Here is a 21,263-nt window from a genome sequence, read left to right on the forward strand (position 1 = left end):
TGCAAGCTTCTCCCCCAATGTCTGCCTGGCCAGACAGTGCCTGTTTGGCCCACAGAAGGGTATCGCTGCCCTCATCCTGCCTCGGCTGTACTCCTGTTCCTATGAGGTGGCAGGTTGGGGTGGCAGCGCTCCATCCCTGCCTCCCTGCGCGTACCCCCTGGGACCCCCAGAGGTACAAAGATGCCCAGTTGACCACCCTTGCGTTAGAGTAACAAAAATCTTTCTTTACTATCAAACTTTATCAGTTTCTCATTTTGTTTGTATGTGTCAGCATAACAACAGAAAGATCTGCCAGTGGGTCATGAAATCTTTGTGACTTCCATTCAAGATGGAGTAATTTGGAGGAAATGGATAGCTTGGGCCTAGAAAAATCAGTGCATCCATGTATATATATAGGAAGGGGGCTTGGAGCAGTAGAATTTCCCAAAAAACAGGGCAAAGAAATCATATATTAATAATAGGTCTTAAAGACACCTCAGAGCCCAAGACACCTGTATGGACACAGAGGGATTTTAAGTCACAGGAAAATGTGTTTGTGAAGAGATCTGAGTTTAACTGCAAGAGCACCTAAGGAAGAAGAAAGTGAGAGGGCCCATTTGGAGGAAAAGCCATATGCAGGAGAAGGATTCTGGACTCTGACCAAAGCACAGAGAACACTTAAGAGTGGTGAGAAAACACATGCAAGTGTTTTTACTGTTTTGGCTAAACCTGATAATTTCCTGTGCTAGCTAAAGTAAGAAATGATTAGGTTTAGGAACCTTTTCACATTCCATGCATCTGCTGTTAATATCAGATGAGGAGGTGAATTGTAAACTCAGGAGTGTCTGTAAGAATAAAGTTTAGAAAAGAGTATCCTTTAGCTGTTGAGAAGTCTGGAGTCAATCTGAAAATCAAAGATAGATGGGGCAGCAGGACTCATTTCCTTGAAAAGATAGCAGAATCATGAGTCAAAGAAGTGCACTAGGAAAGCCAAGGAAGAAGCAGTCCTGCAGCCTCCTTAGAATAAAGGAAGCTTATAAGAAACCAAGCAATGCACTACAACTCCAACCATAACAATGAGGGGTGCAAACAGAAGTGACACTTGCCTGATCTGGTCCCCAAAAATGCTCTACAGCTGTGACTGAGCAGAGAAGTGCATGGACGCAAAGCACTTTAATGGCCTGATCCTATAACAATCTGAACCCTCATTGCATGAGGGCTCAGATGAAGATGTTTCAAAGCATAGTCTTCTGCAGTGTGTGCCTGCCTTCGGGGAGGAATAGAGGGAGTTTAGTCTGAGGTTTTTTCAGCCCCTGCTGGTAGGTAGGGTGGGTGTATTGAAACCCTCAAGGTGAGGCTCCAGTTCACCTACCCTGCCCTCTAGTGCCAGTTGTGGAACCCCTAGAACAGGCTTCCTCTGCTCCCTTTCCCCGCTTGCATTCTGAAAAGAGGGACAGGCTGGCAGGGAGGAGTGTCTGTTGCTAGAGAAAACCAGCTGAAGGCTCGCAGTCAGCAGCTGGATTCCCCTCTGCCCTAGAACCAACAGTGAACTTCTATTTTGCCCAGGGGATCTTTGTAACTCAGAAAAGAAGTATTCTGAATTACAGCAGGGAGCTGCACATCTATCTGCACCCCAGATGGGCATCCCATACTAGGAGCTCTACCAAGGCTGGGTCACACAACACAATGGAGATTAAAATCTTTCCAGAGATAGGGATTTTGCTACATTTAAAGTTGATCAACCTTTAAAATATAACTAAGAGTAATGATGTAAACATGACATCATGAACATCTACATTCATTATGTTTCAAGGTATTCTTATATCCAAGTTCTAAGTTTGGAATAGTGTTATGAGTTTCAAAGTTTGCCTGTAAGCATGCCCACAGTGAAATATTTCCAAGTCAAATTACATCATTAGTTGCACTACTAGAACTCTTTTGTCTTCATTTCTTTTTCACTGGTGTAACTGATTGGAATTTGGCAAATAATTCTGATGAAGATGCAGTACAAAGAGGAAAATCCATTTTACCTTGTATTAGCTGCATTGGCCGTACAAGAGTTAAAGTAGTGAGAATTATTTTTGTCACCAAGTCAGAAGATAGAACTGAATGTTATGAAAATTGAGCTGGATTTGATTTGGATTCGGCCCAAATCGGGCACAGTGATTCAATTTGTTGATTTGGATCACTGTCCTGATTCAATTTGGCTGAATCCAAATCTGAAGATTCAATACTGATTTGGCCATAAACACAGCTTTAAATGTTTTTTCTACGTACCTCGAGTTACCAGGCATGGCTTGTGAAACCTGAGATGGTGGGGCGAATGGAGGGCCCCATGGAAAGGGGGGGGGGGGGGGGGGGGGGGGCCCCGGAGGGAGGGGGGGGGGGGGGGAGAGTGGGGGCTGTGTGCTCAGCGATGAACCTGGAACTGGACCAGAAGTGCTTCTGGTCCACTTCCGGGTCTGCTGCCGAGTGCACTGGGGAACCGCCCATGCTCCTGTGAGATGCTCCATCCACCCCAGCATCTCAGCATTCATCAGCTGCCTGGTACCTTGAGGTATGTACAAAAAGCATTTAAAGCTGTGTCTATGTCCAAATCATCGAATCTCTCCGAATCAATTCAGAGGGTTCCAATTCAGTTCAATTCAATTCAAAGAGATTAAAGGGTCTCCTGATTCAATGTGGATTCAGAGATTCAGCCACCAAACAGGGCTTAATCTCTGCCAAATGAAATCAGTGACTGAGGCTTCACACAGGCCTATTGAATATACATACAGCGCAATCTGTTGAGAATCTGCTTATTTTGCCCAAATAACATTTTATGGTAACTTTGACTAGTAAGTACCCTTTAATTACATACATTTGTATTGCTTGTTTAGAAACATGTCTTTCTAAAATCCTATGAATGAAATGGTTATTTTTGGCTAAATCTAAATTGCAAACTGTTAGGTTACTGCCATGCTTTAGTTCCAAATGTATACTTGAATTACTTTTATAGTAATTCTCTAGGAAACTGCATACCTTTCAATAGTATTTCCTTTAAATGCTACTTGGCAGCCTTTAATGCATGCTTCTTTGTATATTTTACCAAAGCACGATAATATTCTGCACATATAAATCACCTTATCCTAAACATATAATTGCCATTTTCATTCATATGTAATGTTTAAGTTTCTTATAACATCAGTCAAAGTCAGTTTTCTGTAATGTAAGTATTTGTCATAGTCAAAAGCTATTATGTTGTTTATTCTTCAATTCAAATAACATTTTAAAAAAAGACATTCACTATAGGATTGTAATTCTGGGTAAGTTTGAACAGCTGCCATGAATTCCTAAGAACAATGCATACATAACACAACAAGTTCTTCTAACAGTGACCATCACAAATTTTAATCAGAATGCCCTGCACCCCGCTTTAATAATTACAAAATAGATTAAATAAAATTGTGTCCTGGGCAGAAATATTAGTAAAACTGCATTTAAGAATCTGCTCTGATTTGTAGAACTAGGAGATCAGGATTTATGACAATTATAATGATAATGGATATGCCCAGTACAACCTTTTTTTTGGCAAAATGGTTGATTGTGGAAGAAATATAAAACTAGAAGCAAGAAATTATGTGTAATTTCCATTTGCAAAGTCCATGCGTTATCTGAATCTTTAGTCCATGTCCTAAAAAAAAATATTATTTCTTTTAGTCACTTGCCCTGTAATATTTTGGATGTATTTATATTTACATGCAAGTTTTTACTTATCCTGACTAAAATTGCTCTATAAAAGCATGACTTAGGTGCATGCAGCAGGGTTGCAGCTCCAACTGCCAATTATGCATGTGTCATGGGCAGGAACAAGACAGGTTTAACCTTCCAGTGATGAATAAAAGTGCTTGTTCATTTCAGGCCAATCAGTTGCTAGTGTTCTTAACAGGAAGGGATATCAATGCCTGCTATTTTTATGTTGATTTTGGAGCAAGTCTTTACACTGTCTGACCAGCTCTGTCTGCATGGATCAGAGAGTAGACATGGGCTTAGAAGTTGGATCTGACAAGACTTTGCGTTTGGTGATCCTACAAAATTTTCAAGATTCCTATCCCAAGGCATCTTGAAAATCTCACAAAGAGAAACAGGGAGGAGTCTTGTATATAACACCTGACAGCAGCAAGTGTGTGGGTGGGGTGGGGAAGGGAAGGACTTTGTCTTGATTGGAAAGCAAACAGGATAGTGGTAAGCTCCCTCTGCACCCACTGCATCGCGCACAATTTAGGGGTTGGAAGATAGGTTGAAAGGGGAAGACCATCTCTGAAAAGGTGGAATTGTGGGTAAGGGCTGTTTTCCCCTCATTAACATTAGTCCTGGGTGGAGTAGGCTAGAACATAAAGTTGTTGAAGTTAGCAAGTGGCAAATGAGAATTGACATGCACATAGCAGAAGGCGTCCTCTGAAGAAGTCAGGGAAGAGTCTGGGATTCCTAAAGTCTGATACAGTGAAGAGAGAACCCCTTTTCTTAAACCTTTTACTTCTTCTATTGAGGGAAGCTGGCAAGGTCCCATCAATGGGCTTTGGATCTTCTATAGAGAGGTGTTACAGGCCATAAACAATTAAGAAAGGAATCATGGCCTGCAATGTATGAGTTACTACCAGGTAATTCCAAAAATGAGTTAAATTAATAAAGTTGCAAACTAACAGTACAATATCCCTTTTAAACTGTTTTTTTTTCCCTATATTTCTGGGACAACATATGCCAGTGTATATCTAGACTCCTGGTTTTATTTGCTCTTTTATTTTAAACTTCTACTACTGTATCATCGGTTTTGTTTGAAAAATCTTTCCATGTCCGTTTGGAACACACCCAACCTCTCTTCTTGCACAAAACTATATATCTTCTGAATGTGGTTTCAAATGGAATACTTTCTGTCAGGCATAGTTCAAAATGCATGTGAAGCCTCCAGTTCCACCAGGATTGTTGCTTTTACTCTTTGTAGACCTGCTTCAAAATTCATCTGAAACCCATTTGCAGTGTTTTGTTACTGAGAAGGCTTAGAGAGAGCTAGGCCACCTGTAGCCTAATTTTACAAAGAAAGACCTAGTATCTTATTCTTTATTTATCAGTTTTGGTGTCATTCTCATGTAAATGCAAGCAAACTTCAGTTACTGATCCTGAAAAGTTATCTGACTGCACAGACCCCATCAGATGCAATCCTTTCAGTCAGCACCTTGTTTTACTTAGCCTTAAAAGCTTATCTTTTGCTTCAGTATATTTACTTCATTCCAATTAAAATGACTTTTCAAGTCTAGCATAAATATACTTGAAATTAAAACCTAAAAAGTGGTAATTCCATTAAAAGTAATATAAATCCAGATATTATAAGTGTGCTGCTTTATATACATAAGTAAGGAAATGCAAAGTTAAAACAAATTATGCATAGGCTTCCATTACACAATCAAATAGAATTTTAAAAGTTCCTCCTCTTAATACAGTTTTATTAATCTTTGCTCTTCCTTTGTCATGCATTGAGTAGAAAGGGAATCTTCATCATTTATGTTTAGTTCCCTAACCAGCTTCTTGACAAGATGGTCAACTATTCAGTCCATTATACAATATTTGAAGTTTACAGACTTTCGTTATAACTGCCCCAATCACTTTTCATTTCATGCATAGTGCTGCAAACAGCCAAGGAGGTGTGATTCCAACTACTTTAACTAATATGAAAAAGTTATATGTTTGCTTATAGTTTCCTCTAACAGATCAGCTAATAATTCAAGCACTGCAATAGGAGGCTGTTGCAGAACAATTTACACATACAGTCAGATGTTATCATTTCTAAAACTCATTCTAGAGCTCTTGGAAGGGGTTGAATAAATTCATGCCTAGAAATAGCCATAACATGAAATCCATAATGAAACAGCACATGTATTTACTCTTTTTACAACAACTTTTTAGCTGTTGAAGTTCTTTTCCTCATTCTTTTACTATGTTCTCCTGAAAGGCTGCAGGCATTTCTAGTCACCAAATGTATAAGGAATACATTTTTCTTGTTTCAAGGGAAATACTATAAGCTTTCATAAAGTTGTTTTCCATTAATATTTTAGGAACAACAACAAATATTTTAGGACATTCTATAGCCATAGAAGTCTACATAGAAAACTTATGAAAAGGTTTTTTTTGGTTTTTTTCAGTACTTGATTCTAAATATTTTTATTCATTGGAATAGTACTACAGAAGTTGGTCAATGACATTGTAACTACATTCATAAGAAAATACTACTCAGGATACACATTTTTGAGGAACTGAATTTTAACCTAGAAAGTTTTAGAAATGTATTATTTTTTTAATTAGTAAAAGATTACCACTCAAAGGTCAATGAAATGACTAGTAACTCTAATCTTACAGAAAAAAAAATATATTTCCTGGGGATCTTATTGTTATTAGGGCTGTGCAAAGCTTTGGGTGCTGATTCGATTCAGGGGAGATTCGGCCCAATTCGGTGGCCAAATCTCTGAATCTGAATTGAATCAGGGGACCAATTAAAAGGTCTGAATTGATTCAAAGCTCTCTGAATTGATTCGGAAAAGATTCAGAGAGCTTCAGCAATTTGGGCAGTTCCCACTCACAACCACGGGGAACTGGACCCAGACTCCGAGCTGGTAAGTAGGGGGCAGGGGAGGGGGGCCCGGAGAAGGGGGGAAGGGACATTGGGGGAAGCCTGCCAAGCTCCATCTTCTGCCTGCTACCCCAGACCTCCCAAGCACACTTGACACCTACCCACTCTTGCAGCCCCCACATGGCTACCCTGCCCGGCCCTATTTTCCAGTTGTTTAAAAAACAGCTCCTACTCCCTGGGTGCTGCCAGGTGGGGGAGGGCATTCCCTGCTGCTGCTCACTTCCCCATGCTGTGTGGGCAACCTTTAAAAAAAAAACAAACCCCAGCCTCTGGCTGCTGCAGCAGCCTCAGGGATTCTGGGGACTCATGGAAGAGCCCCCCCCCTGCAGTGTGGGGCAGTGGGGTGCAGCAGGGATCACCCCCCCAGCAGGCAGGAGTCGGTAAGTCTGGGGTGGGTTCGTTTCTTTAACAGGCCAGGAGCTGGGGCAGGCATGGTGGGGCTGGGACAGTGGGCAGAAGTAGGCAGGCTTATACTAGAGCCCCACCAAGTGGCATGGGGCATTGCGGGGCAGCAGGGATTGCCCCCCACTGGGCAGGAGCTGGTGAGTGGCAGCTTTTTTTTTTCCTCAAAGAACCAGGAGCTGGGGCTCAGCAGGGCAGCCATTGAGAGCGAGTGGGGGATGGTGCCTGTGTGATTCAGAGATTCGGCTGATTGGGCAGGAGCCGAATCTCCAAATCGGATTCGGCCAAATCGATTCGGGACAGTGATTTGAATAACCAAATTGAGTCACTGTCCCCTGAATCGGCTGAATCCAAATCTGAAGTGAATACTAGCTGCTTTGCACAGGCCTAATTGTTATGCATATTTGGCACATTGATATTCCTACTAATACTATTTTGAGAATACTCCTGGAAACTATACATATACTAGTAATGATCACAAATTTCTTTTCTGGTAGTAAAATAGCGTGTAGTTTGTTATTATTATGCCCCTTTAATCTTGGATACAGATAGGACAGATTTCTGCAAACCTATTAAATTATCTTTCATCCATTTATAATTTTCTTTATAGCTTTTGCAGTTTATAGATATTTATTTTATCTTCCTGTGGCAAATCTGTCAGTTCAGTACTTCAACTTTCCCACGGCTATAAAGCTTTCTTATGCCTTTAGGAATAGCAGGTGTACTGGTACCTGATCTGTTGTGTCGTACTGAATTCCCAAATGAAATACTCCACAGTAAATGGTTGAGGTTAGTTGTTTTTGTGTATGAAAATTTATTCCCCCACCAAGTCAAAAGCTAGAAATGAAGAGTTCTGAAATCACATAACTTCTACAAAAGGTTGACACTATTATTGCTAAAATATAGTTGGAATTTCCCATGAGCCACTTAAACTCAGACTATATCATAAATACGAAGAGCCAGGCTTAATGACACTATGTCTGATGACCTTCTCTAACATTGCTAAGCTTTCCCTGGGACCTGAGCATATAAGAGCTCATATTGGAATGAGAATTTTATGGAAAGAGCTGTAAGGGTTAGAAATCTACAAAACCAGTGTTTTTTGTTTTAGTTTCTGGTCTGTTAGGTTTCAGTTCATTCTGTTGCCAGTCTTCATTTGAACAAATAGATCACTATAGCTTTCTGATTCCATTTCACTTTCAGGATTTTGGAACGCTACGTTCAAGATCAGATTCCTGGTGCAGCAGTTGTTGTGGAGTCTATTGGTGCCCGAAGGTTTGGACATGGCTATTCCGAAGAGGATTATTCCAAATCTGATTTGATGATCTATGCAATTGACCCTCAGACAAACCGAGCTATAATGAGGAATGAGCTTTTTAAGTATGTACCTTACATTATTTGTCTTTGATTATGTTTGAATCTTTTGTAGCCAATAAGGTTTTGAATTCTACATCTAGGACTCTTTCTGTTTAACAACCCTCAGTTCCATTTCCCATGATTTATGTATTGTTGTGGGGAAACATAAGGTTTGTATTTTGGTCCCACAGTTCATTCTAGGAAGAGAAACCTTGCACTCTCAGTGGGTTAATGGGCGAGAACTTAAACAAAGAGATTCTAGCTGTTGTCAGAAATAGGACATGACAGTTGATGGACCACAAATCAAATTCAATATAGTGCTAAATATACACTCTCAGTGTACTTGGTGATGGATGGACATTTGCAAGCATCACAAAGACTGTGACTATTTTTTGACAGTTTCAGAGAAATCAAGGATTAAGTGTGCATGGAGGCTAAGTTATCCTCTCACTTCTAGATATGGGTCCTCTGGCAGTAGGTAGCTTCTGGGACTTAGTCTGTAAGATTGTCGGTATGTCAGCTTTTATAAGCACTTTGTTCAGTTTTAAATATAGACAAATATGTTCCCTTTCTCCCACATAAAGAATCACTCTTAGATCCATTATTTTCACTTTAGTTTCCATATGTATTTTCATATCTTTCCCTGTTTCCATATGAACACAAGAAAAAGCTAACCTAGTTTTTCTTCCAACTGAACTATTACCTGCTGTTTCCTTGAATATATTTTATTTTAGTGTTTGCTTCTATCTCAGTGACAGCTAGACTTGAATGTTCAGCAATGGCATAAAGCAGTTTGTGTCAATCAGAAGTCTAAAAAGCAAATGGTTATGAGCCATCTCATACATTGTGATTTATGAAGGGTTTATTCACCAAAGTTCTAAACTCTAGTAGAGCTAAATTATGGCCTAAGAGAAGCTGGATTCATATACTCACAGATTATAAAGTCAGACAGGACAGTTATGATTGTCTGACCTTTCTGTACAGCACAGACAATATAAATACTTTCTTGAATTGGAGTAACATATTTATTTCTGTTTGGAGTACTGTATCTTTTAGAAAAATATGCCATCTCAATTTAAACATTTCCAGCAAATAGAGAAAACACTGCAAAATGTGAGGAAGTTATTCCAGTGGTAAACTATTCTCAGTATTAAAACTTTGTGTTTAATTTGTAGTTAAATTTATCTATCTTTAGCTTCCAGCTCTTGGGTGGTTATAGCTTTATATTAGGGCTGCGTGAAGCTTCAGGTGCTGATTCAATTCAGAGGAGATTCGGCCTGATTCGGCAGCCAAATCTCTGAATCCAAATTGAATCAGGGGGCCAATTAAAGGCCCGAATCAATTCAAAGCTCTCCAAATTGATTCAGAAAAGATTTGAAGAGCTTTGGTGATTTGGGCAGTCCCTGCTCACTGCAGCAGGGAGCTGGACCCAAACTCTATGCTGGTAAGTAGGGGGTAGGGGAGCGGGGGGGCTGCAGTAGGGAGGAGAGAACCATGGGGGACCCCTGCCAGGCCCCATCCTGTGCCTGCTCCCCTGACTGTCCCATGACCCCTGCCTGCTTCCCCAGCCCCTGCCCCATGGCTGCCCCACCCAGTCTCAGCTCCTGGCTCTTTAAAAAACAGCCCCCACTCACCAGCTGCTGCCAGGTGGGGGGGCAATCCCTGCTGTTACTCATGGTGTGTGGGGGGCTCTGCCATGAGCCCCCTGACCCCTGCCCACTGTCTCAACCCCCCATGGCTGCCCCACCTGCCCCAGCTCCAAGCTCTTAAAAAAAACAAACAAAAACCAAAAACCTGGACTCGTGGCTGCTGCAATGGCCCTCAGGGCTTCTGGGGGCTTGTGATAGAGCCCCCACCATGCAATGCGGGGCAGCAGGGATCATCCGTCTCCACGTGGCAGCAGCCAGTGAGTGTGGGCACTTTTTTTTCAAAGATCCAGGAGCTAGGGCTGGGAGAGTGGGCGAGGGATGGGGCCTGTGTGATTCAGAGATTCGGATGATTCAGCAGCAGCTGAATCTCTGAATTAGATTTGACCAAATTGATTCGGGACAGTGATTTGAATTACCAAATCAAATCATTGTCCCTCATATTGGCTGAATATGAATCCAAAGCGAATACTAGCCACTTTACACAGGCCTACTTTATATGCTATGCTGAAGGTCATTTGCTAGCAGTACAATTTCCCCATGCATAGACTGTGTGAATCTCCAAATTTTTTCAGTCATTGCTTCATATTTTATTTCAAGGTATTGATATAAAGTCCAAATAAATTACAGCCAACAAGTGATGCCTCTGCAACCCTACTAAAAATGTACCTTATACTGATGATCCACTATTTAGCTTTTGAAATCTGTCAACCAGTTTGTAATCCATGTAATAGGTGCCACAGATAAGCAAATGGAAGGTAAAACAGACAAGCTATATGGAATAGCTTTCTGGTGGGATATCATATAATTGGATGGGTGAAATAGTCACTTCACAATGTTATATAGAGACATACAGATGGATATAGGCAGATATTTCAACACACTTACCAAAAAAAAAAAATCACATGCACAGCAAGAGGAAAATATTTTGGAGAGTGTAAAGGTCCACTTAAAAAGCAAAGAAAAAATGTGTTACTGCACCACAGAATGAACCCAAAACCTAATAATCCCATCAGTTGCATTCATAGTTCTGACCAAAGCCAGTGGTGGGGTTTCACCACCTAGTAGGATAATCTGGCTCCCATATTAAAGATGGGAGATGTAGTTGCATGCGGCATAAATTAAAATTAAGAGTGATCACATTTTAGGCCCCACTCAGTTCTTTATCCCTGATGTCCCTTAATTTTGCACTTCAAAATAGCACATTTGATCATGAAGTCGTTGTGGGTCTTGGGAGGCCTGAATGATTCTGCCATGCTCTGGTTAACATTTGAACAAAATTGGGGTACATAGATCTTCAGCATGAGCTCCTGCTGGCATGATTATGCCAGATCCTTGTAGTTCTGTGCTAAATGTCCCAGGTACCTTTCCAAACTTGGGTACCAAACCTGGTGATTCAAATTCCCTGCCTTTCCACTACCACTGTTTGTCCATAAATAAGCTAGTGTCTATATGTGTAGGTAATTACCTGTTTCTTGCCTACAGAATTTATTTTGCAGATATGTTGCCTTTTGGTGGGCAGAGAGTTTGGGAGACAGAAGTGCAGCTCCCCACTGTAACTTGGAATGCTTTGTAGGAAGCATCACAAAGTGACCAAACAGAAGTTCACTGTTGGTTCCAGGGGGAGGGAATCTAGCTGCTGGTTGCAAGCCTGAAGCTGGTTTCCCCTAGCAACAGCCCCTCCTCCCACCCTACTTGTCCCTGTTTTCAGAATGGGTGGGGTAAAGTGAACAGAGGGAGCTCATTCTAGGGGTTCCAGTGGGTGCTAGAGGGCAGGGTGGGTGAATTAGAGCCCCTGCCACCTCAGGGCAGGGTGGGGACTCCAATACACCCACCCCACCCTCCAGCAGAAACTGAACAAACCCTAGACTGAACTCCCTCCACTCCCTTTTCCCCCTCCTTTTCTGAAAACAGTGACAGGCTGGGAGACAGCACAGACACAAGTTACAGAAGATGATATGTTTTGAAATGTCTTCATCTGAACCCACATGTAATGAGGTTTTAGATTTTCACCCACCCAGCCATTTTTTAAGTGGTCTACAGCCATGCACTTGTGTTTGGTCATGGCTATCGACCACTTTCTGTGGCCAGATTGGGTGAAGATTGTCACTTCTGTCTGCACCTTAGAAGTGCAGCCTTTCTAGCTATGTCTTAGATTCACAGTGCTTTAGACCCAGAGGATTGGTTAAAATAGAGATTTCCCAAGTGTAAGGAAAAAGCATTAGTTTTCCTTAGTATGAACAGCTACAGGATAACTTGGAACTTGGAAAACAACGTAATTAAAATGCTTCATGTGCATGCACAGTCAGCTTATTTTTCCCCCTTTAAAAGCTTTTGAATATTTAAATCAGCAAAATCCTGGAGAGTGTTTTCCTAACTTTTGGGTAGAGATAAATGTGTCATCTTAGTAAAGTAAAGGAGAGAAAAGAAGTGAGGGGTTCATTGCTTGAAATCTAAAGCATTAACATGTTTTAGCTAGTGATAGGTGATCTCAAGAGGTTTGGTTCATATAAACGTAAATGCTTATCCAATGCTAAATACAAGTTATTTCCCAGCAAATGCAGCCTTTCTATATGAAGTTGAAATCTTCGGGGGGGGGGGAGGAGTGGAACAAGATTGCCAAGTTTCATTCTCTGAAAAATGACCATAAATTTAAGTTTAGGATCCTATCAGGGATTCATAAGGGGAAGCCACCTTCAAATAAACTGTATAGGATGGGTGAGCCAGACTCTAAGGCTCCAGGCAGACATTACACTTAAGATGCCATAAACTAGTTAATTGCATCTTAAAGTGTAAATGGGCCACATGTTCAGGGGATTAATGAGACAATAAAACAGGAAACTAGCTTCAAAGTTATTACAAAAAATGTTATGTTGTTATGTATGTTTTGTTATGCTTCCATAGGACTGAGGGGATCTAGTATGGCAACCTGTTTGTACTCCCCAACCCACTCCCAGCACCTGACAGGTGGGATGGGTAGGAAGCGGGTCTCCGTTGAGATCCTAGCCAAGGGGAACCCCTCCTGCCACAGACCTCCCACAGCAGACCCAGGCCTGGGAAGGGTCAATTTTTCCCCCCGGCCCACCCCACTCCCCATGGCTGAGAGGTGGGACAGGTTAGTTGCAGGGCTCCAGTGAGCCCCAAGCCAGGCAGAAGTTCCCCATTGTGGCTCCCCCCAAGTAGACACCAACAGGTTGGCCAGGGTTGGCCAGGGCCAGGGTGAGGGTTCTATAGAGGCCACCCAGCTGGGTGGGGATAAGGAAACCCCAAGGGCCAGGACCTCCCCACCTGGGAAGAGTCCAGCTCAGGGGGCCAAGATGGGGGGGCGGTGTTCCCCTTCCCCGCTGCATGTCAGCGATATGCTGGTGCAGTCACATGTACAGGGGAATTTCAGTGCCCTCATAGCTGGGTAGACCAGAGCTCAGGGAGATTCCAGACCAGCTGGGGAAATGGTCAGAAGCCTGGGGCTCCCCCCAATGTGGGCAGATGCCCCCTTACGGCCAGCTGAGGATGGGGGGGACTGTTTCCTCCTCTGCAGAGGACAGCAAGGAATTGGGGGCATGTGCTGACCAGCTAAGCAGGGATGGCCCCGGTGGTTGGCAGGCTGGGAGGCATACTCTAGCTCCTCCCACTTTTTAGCCTAGGCCAGTGCAGGCCTCTGCTTGCTTTTCCCAACTGAAAAGTAAATATTTGTTATGTTCAGCACCAGTTCAATTTACACAGCTTTGAGAAACCTCTGTTGATTGAATCAATTATGCCTCAGGCTTTTTAACTATCTGTACTGAGACTCTGAAAAAGAGATGACACTTACATACATAATCATTGCAGTAGTGATGTACACTGAAGACCGTACTGTCTTCATCTGCACTTTTGCTTTTGATCATATATGATCCGTCTTGGTCTGTATGCTGTCTTGTGAATGCATATTGAGTTTAGAAAATCTAGTTCAGATTGCTACTGCACATCAGTATAGCAAAAACTGTAAAAAGTTAAGTCTCCCCCTTCTAGTCATGCTTGAAAAGGCTGTGAGACCACTTAGACTGTATTAGGGACTAAAACTGTCAACTTCTTTATTTTTATTTCCCAAAGGAAAGGTGTTGAATCCAGAACAACTTTAGTACATTTATTCAGCTTAAAACATCTTATGTTTAAAAAAAAAAATGCTTCCCTAAATTGTTGCACTGTGCATCATGTTTCATCCCAGAATGAATTTGTATGGTTGAGTTATGAACCCTTAAAATAAGGGTTTGTAAAGAAAATGATAACAGAATTTTAACTGAGTGAATGTTAAAGTTTCCCACAGGTATAATTCTGGCAAAGCTAAATACTTACATATTCTTCATCAGTGTGCAGCACAACTAGCATACTCCAGTGACATCTAGTGTGCACATGAGAAATTGGTGCTCTAGGCTCACTTTTTGCTTGTATTTTCCATGTTTGTCTCATAGATACTGCTTAGTTTATGTCAAGGTATTTTTGCTGAATTACCAAAAACAATATTTTATGAAAAAGGCTAAAGGTTTCATTATGAATGTTAATAAAACATAGTAATACGAAACGACAATGAGTTCTTTTTAAAGGAACATAAAGGGCCCTTCAAGAGGTTATGGATCTGGGAATAATTAGTCTCTGCCCTCATATCAACTAAACATTATGGAACTAATGCTGTCTATTCCATAGTTCAAGGTGAGTTGAGCTTTGAACTTAAATAGAAGTTCCACTAGTTTTCTATGTAGGATGATTCCAATGTATCTCCTGAATCCCTTCAGGTATGTTTAGAAAGGTTCATTAGTATTGAGCAATTGACCACTGTAGAGCACATACAAAGTACGATGCATTGCCATAATCCAGTGTTTGATTCTCAAATATAAGGGTTGCTGCTCTGAACAGATCACCCATCAGCCAAAGGGTTGGGGCAGGAGTTGTATGCAGTTATTTTTGCATGCAGTAGTTCCTTGCTGCATTTCAGCATTTGGCCTCTGGCATTATCCACAGGAATTTTACAGGGTTTTTCCATGTGATGATGACAGTTAGGATATAGAAGCAGATAAAAAATAACATCAGTTCCTCTCTTCTATTTGGTATTTAAACACTACATTACTAGGAAATACATCAATAATAACACTGAAATATGGATTAAATACATAAAGAGTTTTGCACTGTGGCAGTACATATTTATTAACTAAGTTGAATAGCAATTGAATCATAATGAAATGTGTTGTAAGTTTTGTTTTGTGATATTGAAGGTTCTTAGATGGGAAACTGCTGGATATCAACAAAGAATTTCAGCCATACCTTGGGCAAGGAGGGCGTATTTTGGAAATCCGTACCCCAGATGTAGTAGCCAATGTCAAGAAACAGGCACAAGCTGTGGGCTACACAGAAGGAGCCTTACTTGCTCTGGCTGTGATAATTGTCCTTTGCTGTGTGCCTGCCATTTTAATAGTTATGGTCAGCTACAAACAGTAAGTATAATAATATCTTTCTCCTCATCATCATTATTTCTGGACAGTACTGTGTTTTTATTTACATTTGTTGCATATATAATGGGATAACTGTTTGAAATTACAAACTGGCCCAAATCAAAGACGTAGGTCCTGGGTGGGAGATTGATTTGTGAATATGGATTGTGCTCTAAACTTAACTATGATATACATTTCTCTTTCTTATGAGCTTATTCAGAACTGTGTCCAAGTATGGACCAATCATGGCTGGTTCAATGTATGATTCAAATGTTGTAGATCAGGCCAGTTTCTCAATCAGACAAAATAAGAACTGAAACAAATATGGACTATTTATATATAACAAAGGTACAAACAAGTTGCTTCCTGCTTGTTGCTTTGTTTTGTTTTCCCATTTCTATACATTTCCTGGGTCCATTTAGGACAGAACTGCATGTGCAGAATGTGCCACTGAGAGGTTCATCTTAAAGCATTTTTAGCCAAGTTCAAAGCAAGATATACCAGAGAACTCATGAGTATCTGTTTACTTGAGATTTCCAGTCATGTTACAAACTCAAGTAATTTTAGTAGTCGGTGGGCACATCTACATGTGCATTAATGCACCTTTTCCAATGTGCGTTACATTTAGTACCCCCAATGTGAGATAATAAATTAATGTACACTAGGCTGCACTAATGCGCAGCACCACATTTGCTTACTTTTTTAGTGACACTTAATGTGCAGTAGACTATTTTACCGCACATTAGCATAATTTCATGGTTTTTACATGATGCTTTAATGCACAGTAAAATAGTCTACTGCATGTTAAAGCACACACACAGATACACCCACTTCGACTTTGACAGCTAAGATATACCTATTAATAAAGAAACAGAGTGTACATACACAGATTCGGTAAGTTTTTAATAATTATCAAGCCAAAATGCAGTTAAGTTATTCCACCTCTTTCACTAAAGAGTAATTCATAATCAAATACTAACACTCCTATACATCCTCTTGTATCTCAGTCCCTCCACTTCTCTTTGAAGGCCAAGTGAAGTGGGTTACGGCATACTGTAGAAATTGGAAACCCTGTAGGACATAAGACCACAGGTAGGAGCAGAGATTTCCAAAGTCCTCTGCCCTTTCAAAGAGTTCCCTGGAAATCGGAGAATAATGAAGCTTTAGTGCCCCTGCATTCTGTAGCTGTGGCAATATATCACTGTCTGACTTCTCTCAGAAGAGAATGTAGTCCTCCAGCAACACTCACCCCCTTTCCCTCTCCTCCTCACTAAACTGTACTACTCCAGCAGGGAGCAGAATATGCACCTTTCACAATCCCCACATTGTGCTGCAGGGAAATACAGACTGACCATCAGAGTCAGAGTTACCATCTGTTGGCAGACATACTAAGGGAGCCTGAAGAGCACAGGTGCACAAAGGTCCCTCTCCCCAGTTGTGCAGTGGCAGCTCTTCAGGCTTTCCACTCTTCAGGGCCTCAGCATCTGAATGTCCATAAATGTTACTCTGGATAAGTTTTTCTACTAGGAGAACAAAACTGGGAGAATTATCCCAGACTATTTGCATGTGTGTATTTAGTCTAAGACAAGAGCCCGTGAAGAAGCTAATGTACCATAATAGGTAAACAATTGAAATCTAGATCCCAAGTCTTTGGTATGGTACAACATCCCAAGTAAGAATATAGATTGGCTAGTCAGTCACACCATTCCTTCCTGCACTACCATTAAGGATAAATTAAAATAATGTGTCAGTTTCAGCTCTGCCATAAGTAGTGGCAACTACATGGACATTAATGGAGTTATACTTGCTTACAGTAGAGCTAAATATGGCTGTATATCAGTCAGTCTCCATATTGCATTTTCTGTTAATTCCATATTGGGCTTACAAAGAGAAAACAAAGATTCCTTACAAGTATAAGATGAGTAACAACTCTTCTAAAATCTATATTCCTTATAATTTGCAACATTTAAAAGTTGAGTTAGTATAATAATTCTGTAATTCATCATTCTGCTACTGTTGTGTTATAAATCAATTATACTTATCCTTTTAAAGAGACCTCATTACGTTAAAAAAATCTGAGTTGGTTTTCAGGCTTTATAAATAGTTGGCTCAGAAGAGGCACTAAAATACAGCTACTTCTAACTAGCTAATATTTGTTTTAGTGGATGAACATTAATTTCATCAGTTACTGTTTTATTGAAATATTCCTTCAAAAAGAGTTTAAAAGGCCACTGGATTGATTAACTCCTCCACTGCTTGGGGCACAAGCACTCTTTGGTTGCTAACAGAAGTGGAAAATAACCAAACAAACCTCTCTTTCCTGAAAGAAGTATTGTGTTAGTTGGACTCAGTGACACAGCACCTGTATAGATGTGGTGCTTCAGCCGGCCTTTTTGGCACATTTATCTAATAGCTGATTCAATAAAGGTGCCAAAAAAGCCCCACTGAAGTGCCTGATCTAGATATACAGACATTGAGCAAGCTGGTTCCAACCAAAGCAATGCCTCTTCTGGGGATGTACCAAGTTAAAGTAAAGCACTGTTTTATTTTGTTTTGTTTTATATCTGTAAGCAGCCTATGGGCGCTTGTGCAGTCCACATTTTTGCATTTTCTTGTGCTGCAATGGTGTGACTGTTTGCATGGGCAGGTTTTCTGGATGCTTTAAAAGTATTTCTGGTGCATTAAACTAAAACTCCTCAGATGTAGTTTAGTTTGACTCACAGCAAATTAAAGTGTTGCATCCATGGATTCATTGAATGCAAACACAAAGGCACTCAGAGATATGCAATGATCCTCTTTGTCTACCAGATGGTGCTGCACATTTTTGTAGTTCACCCTCTTCAAATTGCTGCTGCTTTAGAATTACTTCCACTTATTTATCTTGTGCTGTGTGCTGGCTCCCTCCTCCCACAGCTGCCTGGAAGGGCATGGGATGGGTGGGGGCAGCGTAGAACCATCCCACTCTCCTGTGGCACCGGCCAAGGACTGGGGTTAATTCATTCAAAAGCCTAATGCATGCAAACACTGATGTGACGCTCCAAAATAAACAAGTTTAAATTTTATAAACTTATTTAATTTAATGAGGATTAAACCTCATGACATGTACAGGTGCCCTATGATATCAAACCCCAGGGGTCGCAAGAAGCTCTTCTGAGACATTGATGGAGGAGTATGTGATACACTGTCCAGATTTCTTAGCACAATGCCCCTCCCGAAATAGGCCTTTACAGTCTTTAGTCATCTTTTCCCCAGGTAAAAGCTTTAACCAGGAGATCTCTGCCACACAATATGCTTCTCAGAATTATATTCCAGGACTGGAACAAGCCTCCTATACATGCACAGTACCCTAAATTACTGCACAGTACGGGTGAGCATCTACACGTACACATCCATACTGTGCAGCAACTATGACATTTTATGCCAACTCAGGTGTAATTTGATACCTGCATTATGCAGGTATCAAATTTACACCTAATTAGTTACTGCGCAGTAACACACGTGTAGATGCTTTACTGTGCAGTAACACTGTGTGTGGACTGACTTGGTACTAACTTTAGTCCCAAGTCAAATCACACACAGCGTTAATGCCTGCCTGTAAAGACACCGGCCTATTTCTGCTTACTGCACAGTAAATTTAATGCAATGTAAATGCGTGCACTGCCTACAAAATTTGTACCAGTCAATCTTTATCCAACACAGCTTTGGGTTACATTTAGTTTTTATAATCTGAAATAGTTACTTTTAAGGAAAAAAGCAAATCACAGATTCTCCTTTACTTCAGCAATCAGATCCCAAATATACCAGAATTTTTTAGGAGTTTTAAGGAATCTGTTCAGCTGCAGTTGATTGTAAGTCAGTGTTGTTGTCTTAAAATGTTTGCTTTTTTTCCAATTGGACTTCCCACCAAACCACTGCAAATAATTATGGTATTATGGAAAATAAATCAATAAAATAGCCCACTGAGAATATAAATTATTTTAATTTGAATAAAAACTCTCTACTGTTTTGAATGGTTTTGGAAATAAGCCTATTTTGGGGTTACTCCTCCTGGTTATTTTTAAATGAGTTTTAATATATTTTTCTGATAACAATGCTATCAGTATTAGCTACTACAGTTTGCCACTTAGTGTTCAGATTATAGCTGAGTAAATGTTAAGTGTCTCACACAGTGCACGTAGAATTGAGCTATTACAATTTGTCTGATTATTAAAACTTTTTTCATATGTAGTAGGTACATTTTTCAGAACTTGCCACCCCAGTGATCAGCTTGGCACTCAATGAATTAAATTTACATATAATATTTTATAAAAATAACAGTTTAACTGAATGAGTCCTACATTGCTTACTTTTCAATGTGAAATTATCACTGTCAAAGCTGACTTAAGTGCCTGCATTTACTACTTGTAAATAAGCCACAAATTGATAGTTATTCTTTTCTAATATACACTAGCTTTGAAATGCACTATTCAGCACAAATAAAAAAGCAAATTTTCAAAAATATATTCTGAGTTAATAGAAAAGGTGTTGAATTACAGATGGAAGCCAAAACCATTATTCTACCTAACATATACACAATTTTTTTTAATATCCTCCAAATAAGTTTAAATGAGAGGACAGTTATAACAATGAAAGTAATTTCAGTATTCCACTTTTTGAAATCCTAATTCCTACCATTATATTCATGTCTGGGGGTTTTTCCAGTTTTCCTTAGCTCATATAACTGCTTCTTCTATAATTTATATTTGTGCTTTTGTAGAAGACAGGCACAAAAAGAATTAAAAGCTTTTCAGTTCCTCAAAAATTATAGTTCTGCATTTTTATGTGTAAAATAATTAAGTGACTTTTAGTTGCCTAGTAATATTAGAAATGGAACTCTGCTAACCTGCTTTTCTTCTTCTTCTTTTTTTTTTTTGGGCACAAAAAACAGATTTAAAGAGTAAGTACTTACTTTCAGCTTTTTATCTAACATCCTGTTTAAGACTACTTATAGCTAGTGAATTTATTTTCTTTATTATTTACAAGAATAAGAGAATTTGATATTCCAGGCAATTATTGTATTTATTCTTTGTGAAAAAGAAATTGTTATTATAGTTAACTGTAGAATTCATTGCTGCCTGAGATCTTTGTTTGGCTGAATATAAAAAAGGCATTAGTATCTTAAGACCATTTAATAAAAAGCAATATTATATGCTAAGATAGGGATAGCAAGGTGTTGCTTGTTTTTACAGAGAGCGAAGAGAAAGCTTGAAGCTTCCTCTTTTACAGCATCAAGTAAATAAATGGCAGAGACTTCATACTGAAGGGAAAATAATGCAACTGTAGAAGTGTTGGAATATGGGGACAGAGATGAAGCAAGCTTTACTACATTCATGCCAGTTATTAGGGTAGTATATATGCAGTACTTAAAACGTAATTTAGGAATGGAATGGAATAGGAGTTTCCAGTCCTCAATTTTGCTGTTTGAATTTCTGTTTATTTCTGTAATTCTGGATATTGCCTAGAAAGACTCATTTAATGACTTATGTCTACCAAGTTTTTGAAAGGGGGGATATCCTTCAAGACACTTTATAGTACAGAATTCATGGGTTTCCTAACTTTGTATGTGTATTCAATGTTTAAAAGAAGTCATTAAGCAAAAAATCAACTTCTGCTGAAATGATCATAAAAAAATATTGACCCAGGGAGCAATTATTTATCACTTAGTATAAACATTCTCACTTTTTTGAAACACAAAACCAGTCAGCCAAATCCATCCCT

The 21,263-nt window shown here is 40.0% G+C and overlaps 1 protein-coding gene across 1 annotated transcript in view; it reads left to right on the forward strand.

Moving 5' to 3' along the window:
- The window catches only part of PCDH15 (protocadherin related 15), a 922,022-nt gene that overhangs the window by 869,677 nt on the left and 31,082 nt on the right, over positions 1–21,263 (forward strand). The window contains exons 30-32 of the mRNA XM_025203355.1: positions 8,246–8,422; positions 15,291–15,509; positions 20,434–20,442. Of these exons, the coding sequence (XP_025059140.1) occupies positions 8,246–8,422; positions 15,291–15,509; positions 20,434–20,442 (405 nt within the window). The remainder of the gene's footprint in view (positions 1–8,245; positions 8,423–15,290; positions 15,510–20,433; positions 20,443–21,263) is intronic.

This window comes from Alligator sinensis, unplaced genomic scaffold, assembly GCF_000455745.1.
Source record: "Alligator sinensis unplaced genomic scaffold, ASM45574v1 scaffold543_1, whole genome shotgun sequence".
Lineage (NCBI taxonomy): Eukaryota > Metazoa > Chordata > Crocodylia > Alligatoridae > Alligator > Alligator sinensis.